Raw genomic sequence first — 16,650 nt, forward strand, 5'->3', positions numbered from 1 at the left:
AGTGAGTTCTCTTTTTGCTCGGCAGGAATACCATGTCTGCCTTCCCAAAGTTGTCTGGATGACCGTCAGTTTATTTTAAAAAGCCTGTGAAATTGACCTGTTGGTGTCACAAATGACAGACTTTTCATTTAGAGCCTGGATTTTGACAGGTGCTCACTAATCTTCGATCTTGGGAGAGCAGCAGTACTTTTGAAAACCAGATTTTACTCAATTGCCTCCAGAGGAAGTTTGCTTAGGAGAGAAAGGATTTTTTTTTTAATCGACTAGTGAGAGAGAAGGCCTGTAACTTCAGCTTCCCCAAATGTATGTAAGCTGCAACCTCTGGAGACTTCTCCCGTTTCGGGCCAGTTACAATAGAGCCTCTATCCTCTGGCCCAGTGGAGTTAGTGCTCTGACTACAGTTCTGAGGAAAAGCTTTCTAAATCCTGGATTCTCATTGCTGATAATTGTGTGACTCTCCTCTCCAAGGCAGGTGGAGAGCCTCTGCTTCGGGAGAGGGTGCTGATCACATTATTTTGTAGATATGGTTCCTTCTTTGAAATTAGTTGCCTGTGAGAATTAATCTTTTGGTGTCAGCATTCTGTCAGAGAGTTTGAAGGTATTTTGCTCAAGAGCCATTTCAATTTGGTGGGGATTGTTTAGGTCTACGTTAATGCAGACCTTCTGGACTGGAAGATAATTTGTTTCTACTAAGGAAAATATTTAGTGAGGAAAATTTACAGTTTAAGTAGCATCTATGTTGTAGTAGGAATATATAGAAGTGTGAAATCATAGCATATTTGTTTTAAAGTAGCAATCATAACATCTATGTTCCTTATGGTATAAGAAAAATTATTTAATTATAAATAACTAAATAGTTAATTTAAATCATGTGACTATATAGTAAAAATATTAATCACTTAACTGAGCCTAGACTTCTAAAAGTTTTTCCCATAAAATCTACGCAAATATACAGTTTTCTGTTTAAATCAAAACAAGTTTTTCTATAAAACTGTTTTATGAGATGGTGAGAAGCAGTGAAAATATTTTTGCCCTTAGAAGTTTGCAGCTATGAGCTCAGAGTTTGGAGATCTACCCAGAAAGACAAAGGTGATGTTGAAACTGTCATTGAAATTTGACAGGTATCAACAAAGTGTAGTTTTAGAGTGGAGAGGATAGATAATGAACATGGCTCAGTCATCAAAGTGACTAAGAATATCTCAAGAAACATATTGCCAAAGAGAAAATGAAGGTCAGAATCTTCCAAACCTGTCATCATAATAGTCATTCACTTAAATATTGACAAATCAATATATGTGCCATGCATTAAGTATTATTTTACATGATTAAAGTTATAAAGTTGCCAGGATGATTGACCACTTTAGCTCTACTAATAGCCCCAAAATAGTGGAAGCAGTCAGCCACTATTTTGTTACAAAAAATATAAAGTATGGATAAAGGAATATTATACAGCAGTTTTAAAGGCAAATTAGTTGATATGAAAAGGGGCAATATGGGATGCATGTTGAGAACAGGGATGGAGGAAGTACAACATTGGTGGTGAGAAAGCCCCTGATTCAATGTCACTATGTACCTAAAATACTACTGTGAATGACTTGTAATCCACTTTGGTCAAAATAAAAATTATTAATAAAAAAGAAATAGAAAAAATACTTATTATGATGAGAATGGAAGGTAAAGTAGTCATCAAACAGATACCTGATATTAACTGGCTTGTTAATATGTATATTCACCTCTAGAATGTAAACTCAGAGACAAATTCTGTAGAAATTCTGGAGAACTGTGTGAATAGAAGGAAATAAGAATGAGGGTACATATTCACAATTTTTACTTTTTTTCCAGGGTGAAACTGAAACTTTTCTGTATTTTTGAGTGTATGAGTATTCAAAATGAGTATATTTAATAGATAATCAAAATATTTATATTTTCTCAAACTACTGTTTTAGCAGCAGAGAAATTAGATGCAATGATCTATCAATTAATTTCTATTTGGTCATTGATTATTAACTACATTTTGTCAACTAGATCATAGAAAATGTTTCATTCAATTTATTCTATAAGTATAGCTCTCTTAGAAATCAAATAAAAGGAAAGAGTATCTGAAAAATTAAAGATAATATATTAGGTGTTTTGGACTGGTGAAATAATAGGAGAGTTAAGGTATTACTTTACATACATCAAACCCTAGTTTAAACCTCTGGAACCACATATATTCTCCAAGCACTGCCAAAAATGACCCCTTGAGCACAGAGAGCTAACAATAGCCTCTGAACCAGTGTGTTCCTATGTCAGAAAATATATAATGAGGGCCCGGAGAGATAGCACAGCGGTGTTTGCCTTGCAAGCAGCTGATCCAGGACCAAAGGTGGTTGGTTCGAATTCCGGTGTCCCATATGGTCTCCCGTGCCTGCCAGGAGCTATTTCTGATCAGACAGCCAGAAGGAATAACCCCTGAGCACCGCTGGGTGTGGCCCAAAAACCAAAAAAAAAAAAAAAAAAGAAAATATATAGTGAAATGAAAGTATTTTTTACCTCAAAAAGGTTATGATCTATTGAGGGACACAGAGGTCTTTCTTTCCTTATCCATCAAATGTAGTAGTATTTTGAGAAGATCAAAAATGTAATAAATGCTGCATTGTGTCTGACATAGTAGTCTCAATCACATAGTCAATAGTCTCTTTTGGGGGGAGTAGTGTCACACCCATTGGTTCTCAGGGGTACTCCAGGCTCTGCACTCAGAAATCGATCCTGGCAGGCTCAGGGACCATTTGGGATGCCGGGAATAGAATCTGGTTTTGTTCTGGGTCAGCTGTGTACAAGGAAAATGCTCTTCCATTGTGCTATCTCTCTGGCCCCATCAATAGGCTCAAACATAGTAGAAACTACTGTGATTTAGATAATACAAAAGAAAAGATGCTAACAAATGTAAGAGAACATGCATTGACAGAAAAAAAGAAAGAAGAAATTTCAGTAGACAAGAGACATATTTATGATTGGTAAAGAGAGGTAGAAATCAAACCTGATACAATAGGATAGTTGGTAAAATGTGAAGGACAGTCAGAGTTACATGGGAACAGGTTAGATAAAGCCCTTGGATGTCTAATTTCCAATTCAACTTTTCTAAAGTTTCTCTTGAGCACTTTATTATTAAGAAGCAACGATAGAAATGTAAGTAAAATGTATGACCTGTGTCCAAGAAAATCATATACCACACTGGAAGTGTATTTCCTATTTGGGAAAAACTGACTTTAAGAAAGACATGTTTGAAGATGACAGAAAGAAGGACTGAAACATGAGGGATCCCATTTTCCTCTCTGTGACCTCTCCAGAATTCTAGTTGTTATCCTGAGAAATAGAGTGATTCTCCCATATACCCATTCTCTCCATGTTCTTCTGTTTCTGAAGACTTACTGTGATATCTATGTCTCATTTATTTTTGTAGTGCCTGCGGCTTGTTATACAAATAATGGAATACATGTCAAGATGAGTGAAAGAATTCAAGACTATTGCCACAGTTAATATGTAACATACATGTCACATTCATGTTTGAGTGATATGACATAAGTAAATATGAAATTTTAAAAAGATAACTGATCAAAGATGGTTTAAATAAAACCATTAGAAGAGGGTAGTTCTACGGAGAATAAAAAACATGAGAAAGGACAGCATTTTTTCTTAGTTTTCTTTTTTAGATATCTCCTAGTTACCCATTTTGTACCCCATGAAATGTAACATGATAGGACAGTTCATATCCAAACCTTAGAGCTTAAATACTTGAGCACTATTTGAAGTTTTTGTCTCATAAGAGATTATTCAAAAAAAGGCGATTTTGTGTGAAATTTCAATCCTTCTGGTATTTGGAAAAAGAGAGAAATTTGAATAAGGAAGTGCTCCCCCAGAGGGGTTGACAGCGAGGGCAGGTGATGATGGGCCCTTCCTGAAGCTTAGAAGTAACCTTATGGTTTTAAAGTGCCTGTATTCCCTTGTACTCTTCTCTCCTCAGTATATTCTTCTCTCTGGAATCAGTAATAACAGTATGGCAGAAACAATCAGCTTAGAGATTTAGCCTGTTTAAGGATTATATTCTGAGTCCTACCTACCTTTAGGCATATTGCTTGCTATTATAAAATCACCTGGCTTAATGATATATGTTAACTACAATCAACAAATATTTCTTATAAACTTCCAATTTTCACCTCTACTTTCACAAATAAAGAGATTTCAAAAGCCAATTACATTAGGAATTTAGAAAGCCAATTATAGTAAAATATTTTGCTAAACATTATATCGATGTATAGATGCTGCTGCTAAAGAAAGAATAATAAAGTATAAATAGGCATGGATGGTAATAAACTAGAACTTACATTTGTCTCAGATACTTTATTTTAGAGTTAAATAAGAGCCCATTTAATATGAAAATTCATAGCTTTTTGTTTTATATGTTAGCAAAAATATAAAATATTCACATTCAATCTTCAGGTCAAATATTTTGTGAATAAATTGTTATCTGTTTCATTTTCTTTAGACAACAGTGAGAGACTTAAAAGAATATGACTTCCTAAATGGATAAAAGGGTTCCTGGTTGGGGTACTTTGCCATGCTTCTGACAGCAGGTTTGCAATAAAAGGAATGATTTTTATGAGGATGTGAATACTCACAGCAAGACTAGCATTGGTGTCACTATGAAAAATTCTTCTTTAGTAGATACGCTCAGCAGGAATAATAGATCTAAAAGAAAGGCAACTACAGTTGCAAGGAACACTATTGCCATTGACAAATGTTGAGCAAATCCATTGAAAATTGAGAAATCAGTTCAGCAGTAAATTGAAAGGCATATGTGTATGAGCAGTTCTGACTAAATATTTAAAACAATGATACCTACTGAACTTTCTTTTTGAATCTCTTCATTATTGTTTGCACAGTCTTACCCTCTAGTATTCTATCTTAATATTTTATTTCAACATGATCGGATTGAAAACATGTATATTTTAGCATAAAATTGTATAATACAGTTAAACAGTTTATAAAACAGTAATGTACAATACAATCGCATTTTTACTTGAGGACGTATCATATTTTTATTGCTTCCTACCATTTTTAAAACTTTCATGTATTTCATATTAAATAAATGAAATAATATATTTGGATATGAGCTTTCTGTGGTCTGAATATAGAATGCATTAAAGACGTCTTATCACATAATATGAAGTTAATGAAGAATATTGTAGTTATCCAAGGTATCTGGTCTTTGAACATATATATTACAATTTTTAATTTGTTTTGTTGATTATACTTAGATGTGATTAAAGTGGCCCCTGGCAGCAGTGCTTGGCTGCCAAATGAGGTTCTAAATATTTGAATTGGTGTTGGCAGAATGCAAAGCAAGTGCCTTAACCCCTTTACTATTGTTCCAGTTCCTATTCACTGTACATGTTTCTAAAAATAAACTTGCAAGTAATGATGCCATTAGATCAAATATAGTTATTTCATAATTATTATTTCATTTTCTTTTAGAGACATGACACTACATTTTAAATAAGACCATTTGTTCTGAAAAGATTATTTTTCCTTCTTTCTGCTTTTATGAGCAAGACTTTGTTCCCTTATCCTAAGACTAAGAGTATAAATAAAGACAAATATATTTAATATAATCATGTGGTTTTACAAAGTATATATGCACGGTGAGAGAGAATTCCAAGTGAAATGACGCTGACGTACTTATTAACAGTGCTGGATTCTGGAAGAAGGAACTGACTTCCTGTAATTCCTTTGGGGTTCTTTGAGCTACATGCTAACGTGGTATTTGAATGACATCTTATTTTTAGTTAGTGCCTTTGAAAAAGAACTGATACTGAATGAAAGCACTACATTATCGAAAAACTTTTCATCCTATTTTTAATACACAAAATATACTCAAGAGTTCTTGTATTACAATCTTACATATTTATTCAACTTCAAGTACATGCAAAACAGTCTTAAGAACTTCAGTTTGGGCCCGGAGAGATAGCACAGCGGCGTTTGCCTTGCAAGCAGCCAATCCAGGACCGAAGGTGGTTGGTTCGAATCCCGGTGTCCCATATGGTCCCCCGTGCCTGCCAGGAGCTATTTCTGAGCAGATAGCCAGGAGTAACCCCTGAGCAACGCCGGTGTGGCCCAAAAACCAAAAACCAAAACAAAAAAAGAACTTCAGTTTACCTTTTACTGTAATTTACTGCTTTCAGGTACTTTCATTAAATATTTTCTTTTTATATACCACAAGATTGAAATAGTTTTTATCTTACCTTTTTTGAAACTGTTAATTTGGGTTTTGAAAGTAACTACTTGCATCCCCTAGCAAATGTAAATGTAATTTTAATAAAATATAACTTTAATTTTGGTAATCTATACAGGATATTATAACATTAAATATATTAAGATACTGTTTGTGTAAGTAAAACATAGTAAAAGTAGTTTGTTACTCTACAGTTTTTCATTTTACTATGAATCTCAGATTCCTCTTACTGTTTTTCTTTTTATATCTGAGATTGTTTCCCCCTCCCCATTGACTTCTATAATTGTATTATGCCAATTTCATCAAAACAACTTAACTTGTGACTTCTAATATATGTTGGTGCCAACATATATGCTGTGCTGGAGTGGATAGGGTGAGAATATAAAAATTAATTTTCTAGATGTTTTAATATCTAAACTTAATTTTTTACTTGTCATTTTTTAAATTATCAAACAGAATAAAGCAAATTTTAAAAATTCCTTTTTAATTTATCTCTTGAGACTTAGCTATGGATAATCTATACATTTTCTTTTACATTAAAGCTTTAGTTTAAATGCACAAGAACAATGAAAAGAACACATGGTGAGCTGGGATATGCGTGAAAGGTCCTGTCGGTGGCATGACCTTTTAGAGAGGACTGAAAAGCCACACATGCACTTCCAGTGGGGTGTGCTACCATCAGCCTAGATGGTGGGCACAGGGCACATAGCAGTGGGCAAGATCTTTAGTATATTGGTTTGAAATGCAGAAGGGCTTTGAGACACCTTTTGAAATGACATGCAATCACATTATTACACATCAGTTAGTATATATACACAGTATGTTGATCCTTTTGCCAGAGAGAAACATGCAAGCAGGGGTGGAGGGTGACTTTGTTTCTGCAAATTTACTAACTCATAGACAGAATTTCTTAACCACAAAATCTGGACTTGATAAAGAGAGTCTGTTGTCAGGGAACTAGAAGTAGGGTTGTTTGGGGGGTTTTGTTTGTTTCATTTTTTTCCTATAAATTGTCGTATTCCTAGACCATCTCTTTCCCTACATAGAATTTCTGATTCATAGGAAAGCATACGGTCTGGTTTATTTAACCTTATTTTACAAAGAATTTATAAAAGCGATTGAGAAGTTATTTCTAAAGGTCACTAGGGAAATCCTACCCTTAAAAACTCTGGCCCTGGGGCCAGTGAGGTGGCACTAGAGGTGAGGTGTCTGCCTTGCAAGCACTAGCCAAGGAAGGACCGAGGTTCAACCCCTTGCGGTCTCATATGGTCCCCCCAAGCCAGGACGATTTCTGAGCACTTAGCCAGGAGCAATCCATGAGCATCAAATGGGTGTGGCCCGAAAAAAAAACTCTGGCCCTCAAACACAGCCATTTGCAGTTTCAATTTTTCTATGAGAATAAGGACGATGTATGTAGTTCCACAGGATGTATCTCTTTGTCTTTTGCCTAAAGTGTTCACACTACTTGTGAGTTTGTCTTTCAAGTACTGAAAATATTCCTATACTGTGTATAATTAATAGCTTTCATATTTAGACACAACAGGAGTTAGTGTAGTTTGCAGCTACATGTAGATGATAAAGATATTATGATGTATCTGAGTTGTTCAATGGAGACATTAAAGATGGTGGAAGTAAATGGCCTGGCGACAGAGAATAAAACCAGCTGGCCTCAAAGGCACATAAGTGGAAAGACACAACAAAAATAACTTTCTTTAGTGAGTCTTTTTTTTTTTTTTTTGGTCTTCCATTTTCACTTTGGGAAAAAAAAGGAATTGAAGCAATTAATTGGCAGTACAGTCTTAGTTTTCTCAGGACAAATTTGGATAATGGATCTAAGACAGCCTGGGTCAGCAGAATTTGGGCTTATGAAACTCAACTTCTCTGAAGAAGCATTTGTAATGGTCTGTATTATTCCCTTTCATAACATGCTGACTGCCTCAAAGTCTTCTCCGTGTCCCTATTTATACAAAGACTTCACATTTGCTTAGAGTTTATGTTCTTAGTGTCATATTCAGAGGTATAGCGTCTGCCTGTGCCGCCTATTACGCCACTGTACTTGGCACAGAAATAAGACCTATTGTAACTGTCTTAATTCTTTTATTGAATTTTCTAAACTAACTTGAATCTTAAGGTGTATTTTTACATGATGATGGCGCAAGTGCAAGACTTGGGGGGAAAGTACAACCACCACAGTATCAAAGCTAGATAAATATTTGCAGAAAGATCCTGCCATAACTTAATATTTTGCATGTGAGCCCCTGTACAAAATCTAAGTTATTCCCAGAAGTTGATCCAAAAGAATATGTCTGTGGCCCAGCCCTGAAAAGCAAGGGATGATGATGATGGATTAAAAAAAAAAAAAAGGTTAGTTTAAGAGGCGATGCCAAGAATAATGACAACAGGGACCAAAAGGGCAGAATAACAGAGTAACTAGAGATCTGAAAGTGAATGTGTCTTTGCCACATGGCTGTTGAGATTGTCCCCCAAGATGACTCTTTTCATCTCCCAAACCATAACAGGGGTTCAGCTAGTTGATTCATGTGGTGGCAGTCTTTCTGTCACATGTAAGAGCAGCCTCCTGAATGCTTAGCTAGCTGGGAGTTCATGGCCAGTAGTGCTGAAGCTTGCTAATTTTATTTATTTTACTCCTCTGTGAAGTACCGGCCATGAAACATAAAGAGAAGCCAGGCTGGGATAAACTTTGGTTTGTATTGTTTGTCTGAAAAATGATGGTAGGAGCCTGTCATGTAGAACTTTGCAGCTGACCCTGTGGCGTCAGCTTTATACTTTCAGACATTGTCTTCGGTCAGCTCTTCTCCTTAGCTCTGTTCCATTGTGGTTTCCTGGGCCTCATACTTCTGTTTGTTTGTTTGTTTGTTTTTGGAGGGGACCACACCCAGTGAGGTTCAGGGGTGACTCTGGGCAGTTTTCAGGGATGAAATTCTAGGGGATCAAACCCTAGATGAAAGACTTCTAAGGCAAAGGCCCTATTCACTGAACTATTACTCTGGCCCTCTACCATACCAATTTTTACATTTGTCCTTCAGAGGAACAAAATACTATACAATTGGAAATCAAAATTCTGTTACCACAGCACCTAATTGTGACCCATTGTGACCCATCCCTGGATATGTTAGTCCTCCATAGTTTTTCTGTTGGCTTGATATAATCACAAAGCAGTATGTTTTTCCTCTCTGATTTAGTACAATGTATTTTTGTTTTTTTAGACCCCCCCCAAGAAATAGCTTGGACTTGATATAATTCAGCCATTCTGTAGAAGATTCCTACAGATTGTTATTGATATTCCCAAGGCAAAGTAAATTCCTTGTGGCTACCACCTAGTTGATGTCATTCTTATTCCTCCTTTTCATTTGTGCATTCCTTTCTTCACAAGACTGTTTCCACATACACCTACACAGCATTGTGTGTATCCCTAACCTCCTATATAATTTTTTCCACTTTTGCATTTGTAACTGGCCAACATTAATTATTTTTGTATGTCTTCTTGTTTGGTCTTTCTCCAACTAGAATATTAATTCTAAGGTAGTAATTATCTTCATCTGTTACATGCTTTTGCTTTAGCATCTAGTACAGTACCTAGAATATTATCGCCCCTAATAAAAACTTGAATACACTGATGACTCAGTGATCCATTTTCTAAGTGAGGACACCTCTTAGCCAATGGGTGGTGTAAGTACTATGAGGAAGACTAGAGCTCTTTGCCTATGTCCCACCTGAGGCCCCTTCCAGATAGGATGGGGGTGGGGGGGACCCTTAGATATCCCCATATTCAATAGAGTAAAGTATTAAACCATGCTATAAAAAATTTCAAGCCAAACAAGCTATAAAATACTATCTTCAATCTTGGATTTAATAAAGCTTTAATTCCTAAAATCCTTTGCCTACCTTTTTAGTTTATTTCAAAAGTATATTTTCTTAAAACCTTTGCTTACTTGTTTGTTTGGGGGCCAGAACTGGCATTACTCAGAGGTCTGCATTCAAGAATTATTCTTGACAGTGCTCAGAGGACCATATGAGATGCCAAGGATTGAATCTGGTTTGGCCACATACAAGGCAAACACCCTTCCCTGCTGTAATATCTTTCTTGCCCTCACAAGCACATTTTTTGCACATTCAGTTTTTCAAATAAAAACTTCTTTTCTCAAGGAATAATGTGTATTTTACATTCTTGGCATGCTGCACCCAATTCCGGTTTTTCGGAATATCTGTTTGCATGTAGAATTATAGGAAGCTTCCATTCTTGTTTTGGTGTGGTTTGGGGATCACACTCGTCAGTGTTCAAAGTTTATTTCTAGTCCTGTGCTCAAAGGTCACTCCTGGCAAGGTTCTGGGTTTTCTATGGGTGTCAGAAGTCCAACGTGGTCAACTGCAATCATGACAAATGTCCGGCCCACTATGCTCAAGCCCTGAAAACTTCCATTCTTGATGTCTGCATTTATAGATGATACCAGAGGTGCTTAAACTTCATTGTGCTCTTGTTTCAGTGGTTTTTGCTATAGGATAGTACTATTTGCTTCTCTCCTTCAATTGTCTAACTTTCTAGGTCTAAAATTAATTGCGCAAGAGGAATGTAGTATAGTGGCAGAGCGTGTTATAGAATGTACTGTCCCTGCATGCATGAGACCCTGGGTTTGATATCCAGAACATCAAATAAATAAAAATTAATTTGGAAACTAAAACCAGCAAAGCCTAGAAAGCAGAAAATGGAGACCTAGAATTAGGAATTAAGCCCTTAAGAAGACAAGTAAACAGAGAGCTAGATGGCTTCTAATGAGAGAATGGGGGCAGGGTTTCCTACCCAGTAAAGTACTGAATTACAGGATTATCAGAGTGCAGGGAACCACAATTTCTAATATGGGGGTGAATTCACCTAAAATAAGTTTACACATTACACTGTTCTGTAAAATGTTTCAGTGCGTTAATATTCTTTATTGTTTGAGCAATTCTGGTGTTTAGCAGGTTAAGTATTAAGATATTAGAATTAGAGTTTCCATTAAAGTTAAAAACTATAGTTTTGGTCAACATTTTACTTATACTATTTTGAAGGGAGGTAAAAATATCACAGAATATCCAAAGATTCAAAGTTTGTGAGACGTAGTATTATTCTATTGTGAAAAGTTAAATAAACGAAAGTTTCAAAAACATGTTCCATAGATATTTTAATGAACTTTTTATTTTAATTATGGAAGATTCTCATTAGGCCCTTTATAAATGTTCTTTGTGTTTTCATCTAGTCTGAATAAAATTATCCCACTAAAGATCTTCTGATAGAGACAGAAGGTTTTCTTGTAGCCACCACCCCACACTGCTTAATTAAATACCAGGAAGTGAGGTTGTTATCATAGGCAAAAGCTTGAAGCTATTGACACATAATTAGAGCCAAAAGAGGGTTAGAGTTTTACTTCAATTGATGGCCTCCACAGGGGAACAAAAAGTCTTAAAACAAGCTATTAGGAGAAAACAAATACAGGATGTGCAAGAACAATGGCAACAGTGGATAATTAACCGTCATTACCAGGTAACTGACTGTTAGTAATGCAGATTTACTCTGCCTTATCTCTCTCACACACAAAATAAAAACCTCAACACCTTCCTTTCCAGAAAACTCTTCCCACCAAGAGTAGCTCACCTTTGATTCCTTGAATTAAATTGTTTTCAAGTATTATCCTCTTCCTAGGCCTCACCCCACCCCCTCCAAGTATCTTTCCCTCAGGAGAGTAAAATCCTTCATCAAAATGATAAGGGATTTTTGTTAATTTGGTGTGGGGGCCATGTTAATTTGGGGGGGTCTTTCAAATACACATTTGGGGGTAGGAGTCAATTATGTATACTAATATGCATTCTGAAAAATATGTAATTTTAACAAGATTAAACAAACAACAGAAAAAAGGTAGTATCTCTGGTAAGATGTGTAGAAGCAATTTCTAACTCTTTTTTGTTTGTATTTTAGCTTATTTTAGGACAAAAACAGAGGGGTAGGGAGGACAATTTGGGGATGGGAAGCCCCCCTGATTTTATGTAAATATGTACCTAAAATATTATTGTCAACAATATGTAAGCCACTATGATCAAAATAAAAATTATATTAAAAATAATAATTTTTATTGTGAGTTACAAATCTTTCACAGTTATATTTAAGGTACATAGTAACAGTGAAGTAGAGCCATTCCCACCACTGGTGTCTAACTCTTAATTTAGTTCTTTCTTTTCCCTCTCTAAACCCAGAAAATGTATGTATTGAAAAACAGAACGGCCACTCATCTTCCAAACTACTATGGAATTAGTAACTCTTGAAAAGTCCACAACTGTGTTGTTCAGGAATGATCCTTGTATTTCAAATGTGAAAGTCACAGTCCACTGATGAGGCCCCTGGACTTGCTTTTCTTTTTTTTCTCCACTGAGGTTATGGACCTCAGGAGAGTAGGGCAGGGTTACAAGGTCAAAGTCTTTTCCTCCCTGCAACTTGCTGCTTGCTGGGAGCGGGTGGCCTAAAAAATAGATGCTTTAGAGAAAGGGTTTGGGGGGTCACGATTTTAATTCTGTTAAGCAACAGCTGGTTTGAGTTTCTTTTCACTTCTATCTCTTGTTCCCTTCCTCGCAAATCCATGGAGAGAAAAGAATTTGTTCATAAGGAACCGGCAAGCATAGAAAAATACATCTTCTATGACTTTGGGGCTTCACACATGTCGACTTTGTTGCATACTGAACATTAAGCACTTGCTTTTTATGAAAGTCAATCTATAGGAACTAGTTCTAGAGCTTTGTTAAAACCTCTGAAAATGCAGCCTGGAAATGTCTTTTGAAAATATTTCTGAAGTTAAATATTCAATAGCAATAAGGTAATAAAGATTTTCTGGGTGTTTGGAACTGAACTATAAGAAGAATCGTGAAAAATATATTGATCTGTGCCAAGGGGGTTGTTAATTCTTTCTGGACTAGAGATTTCCCATGAACCAGTGTGTCTGTATTCATTCTACAAACATTTATTGAGTTCCTACTTCTTTCCACTGCTCTGCCAGCATGTACTTAGAAAGAACTAGAGAGAGACAGAAAGAGAAAGAAGAGTGAGAGTGTGTGTGTGTGTGTGTGTGTGTGAGAGAGAGAGAGAGAGAGAGAGAGAGAGAGAGAGAGAGAGAGAGAGAGAGAGAGGAGAGAGAGAGAATATAAAGGAGTTAGAGGTGTTAATCCAGACAGGTGCAAAAACATAGACTCGACCAATACAACATCAGCCCTCCTCTGTGACTTTTCCTCCTGAGAAATGTATATGTGGTTTGCAGTTTTAAAATCAGATCTATTCAAATAATATTAATTTCTAATAGACTCTATAATTCCAGAATTGAATATGTAAGGCCAGTGAAACAGTATAAAAAATCAGAGCAAAAAGTTAAAAAAAATTAAAAAAAACACATGGTTTGATGATTTTAAGTTTTGAAATCCTTTTTCCTTTTTTTTTTCTGAAAAAGGGAGAGAGAATAAAACTCGCATCTCTCAAATCAATGGCAAACCAGTAACAGATTTTTTGTCTGGACTCTTCAGCACACTGGCCCCAGGCAGTGTTGGTGTGTGGTTCAACAGCAATCAGAGGTCATAATTTCATTGGCAGTTAGCATCAGGTTTAATTTTTCTAGCATGTTACATTTACCAAAATGTCTGGTTTTAGTTATACTCAGGCACACTGAGTGCATCAGCTTGGAGCAGCATGATGTCTTCAGGTACCTGAGGTTTATGGAACACATATGCTAATTGTTTTCAATCACTTTCTTTTCTAAACACAAAAATGTGTTTTCTGAAGCACAGTAACAGTAGTTGTTAATGACATTGCTTAAAAGAGGACTGGAAATAGGTAAAGATGTCAATTTAACAAGACCGCCACCTACTGAATAGCATGGTTAAAAAAAAATAACTCTCCTATTAAAAGTGATTTGGTGGGGGTATTTTGCGTTCCTTTTAAATATAACTGTCTGTAGTTTAATGTAAATGACCTTTGAAGATAAACTTGTCTCATTTGACTTGCATTGTAGGAATGTGACCAAGTACATATAGATGATGTCTCCTCAGATGATAATGGGCAAGACCTAAGGTGAGAAGACTGATGTGACATTCAGAGTGAAATTGCTCTGCTAACTGAGTTGAACTTTCTGTTTGGATAACTTTGGGCTTTTCTTGCATCTAAATAGCACATATAACTTTGGAACAGATGGCTTTCCTGCGGCAGCCACCAGTGCTAATTTATGCTTGGCAACTGGTGTGCGAGGAGGTGTAGACTGGATGAGAAAGTTGGCCTTTCGCTACCGACGAGTAAAAGAGATCTACAATACTTACAAAAACAATGTTGGAGGTAAGTGGCTCTCACCAGTATCTTAGGGAGTTAGTTGAGACAGATAAAATTCTCACTGTCACACATGTTTTGCATAGAACAGCTTTTTTGTTTGTTTGTTTTTGTTCTTGAGTCACACACCAGGGGTTACTCCTGGCTCTGTGCTCAGAAATTACTCCTGGCATGGGAGACCATATGGGATGCCAGGATTGGAACCACCATCTATCCTGGATAAGCTGTATGCAAGGCAAATGCCTTATCTCTCCAAATGTGCTATCTCTCCAGCTCCTATAATAGCTTTTTAATAATTATTTTCATTTATATTTTTGTTTTGGGGCCACACCAACCTGTATTCAGGGATCATTCTTGGCAGGCTCAGGAACTGGGAACTGAATCCTGGTTAGCTACATCTAAGCCACTGTACTCTCTCCTCGATTCTCATCTAATAACTTTTTAAGCACAGCTTTGTGTAACCACTGATGAATCTGCAGTGATTAGGGGACAGAAATATTATATTGGAGCCTTCTGCCCTGGTTAGAACTGTCAATTCTAGTCCTGGCTTCATACCTGATGGCAGTGATATGGCCAAGAGTAAGTTTCTTGGCCTGTCAGCATTCAGTTGTCCTTTTTAGGAAGTGGAATTAGCAATCCTTTGCCAAATGACTTGAGCTATAAAGCTTTTAATGATCAGATACTTCTAATAGTTGGGACCTTTTGCTAGTGTTTCAAGACTGGCATTAGCATAAAAGATACTATATTGACTTAATCATGTAAAGATGAAGGATAAAGTTGATTTCTATCTAGTGAAATCCAGATGCTCAAAAAATTCTATTAAGGACCTTGATTTTCTTTGGTAGTGGAATCATTCTAGATCAATTTCTTCCAAAAGCTGGTAAAAATGATCACCATGTAGATTCAGATTTATATGCTTCCAGTTCAGCACTTGCATGAGGTTGGAAAATATTGTTCCCAAAATATATAGTAGAGCTTTCAAGGCAAGTCTTGTTTTGGTTATGCTTCTGTATTGAGAGAAAGATGACCAAAATTGCTTGTTTATTTTGTTAATTTTTGTGCATACTTGGTAGTTTTTGGTGTTGAACCCAAGGCCTTATAACTATTAGACATGTACTCCTGACTCCATGTGAGTCACATCACTTGCCTCCAAACTACCAGAAGGTTTGAACAATTAGGACAGTTGTTTTCTCCTAAAAATAATCAGAAAGGATTATTTTATCCTTTCTATAATCAGAAAGGATACTAGAAACAGTAGATGAACCCCCCTGCACTATAAAATATTTATTGCATGAATGTTTTACATGAAAAATTGGTATATTATAAAGATCAAGAGTGGTGTTAAAGGTATTAAATATTTGTTGTTATATGGCTTATAGACATATTTATATGAAGGTTTAACATCATGTATTTTTTAAATTCATAGGGCTCCTTGGACCAGCCAAGAGGGAAGCCTGGTTGCAGCTGAGGGCTGAGATTGAAGCTCTGACAGACTCCTGGTTGACATTGGCCTTGAAAGCACTTACACTCATTCACTCCAGGTGAGCAATCCCTAAAACACTCTTGGGTTTTTGCTAGAAAAAGGGCTTTGCTCAGCCCTTGTTCAGTTTGGATATTTATCGTTTAACTTCCTACTCCCTTCCCCCTTCTGTTCTCATAGGACTAACTGTGTGAATATTTTAGTAACAACTACTCAGCTCATCCCAGCATTGGCGAAAGTCCTGCTCTATGGATTAGGAATTGTATTTCCTATAGAAAATATTTACAGTGCAACTAAAATAGGTAAGCCACTTCTTCACTCAGTTTAATTTCATTTTTTTAATGCAATTAACCCTTCACCTTCAGGCTAACAAAAATGAAAGGTAGGTAAAACTTTTTTTTCAGAATGTTCAATGTCAGACATCTAGCATAATAACCAATTTTATTGTCAATGGCCCTCAACATTTAACCAATTTACTTGACATCAAAGAAGGAAAAAAGCAGAAGCCATGTAGTTTAACTCCAAATTATACTTTAATGTCGAGCATTA

The 16,650-nt window shown here is 36.1% G+C and overlaps 1 protein-coding gene across 1 annotated transcript in view; it reads left to right on the forward strand.

The window, feature by feature from the left end:
• Window positions 1-16,650, forward strand: part of EYA1 (EYA transcriptional coactivator and phosphatase 1) — a 156,140-nt gene that overhangs the window by 123,163 nt on the left and 16,327 nt on the right. The window contains exons 13-16 of the mRNA XM_049781818.1: window positions 14,314-14,372; window positions 14,470-14,630; window positions 16,048-16,162; window positions 16,282-16,403. Of these exons, the coding sequence (XP_049637775.1) occupies window positions 14,314-14,372; window positions 14,470-14,630; window positions 16,048-16,162; window positions 16,282-16,403 (457 nt within the window). The remainder of the gene's footprint in view (window positions 1-14,313; window positions 14,373-14,469; window positions 14,631-16,047; window positions 16,163-16,281; window positions 16,404-16,650) is intronic.

This window comes from Suncus etruscus, chromosome 10, assembly GCF_024139225.1.
Source record: "Suncus etruscus isolate mSunEtr1 chromosome 10, mSunEtr1.pri.cur, whole genome shotgun sequence".
NCBI lineage: Eukaryota > Metazoa > Chordata > Mammalia > Eulipotyphla > Soricidae > Suncus > Suncus etruscus.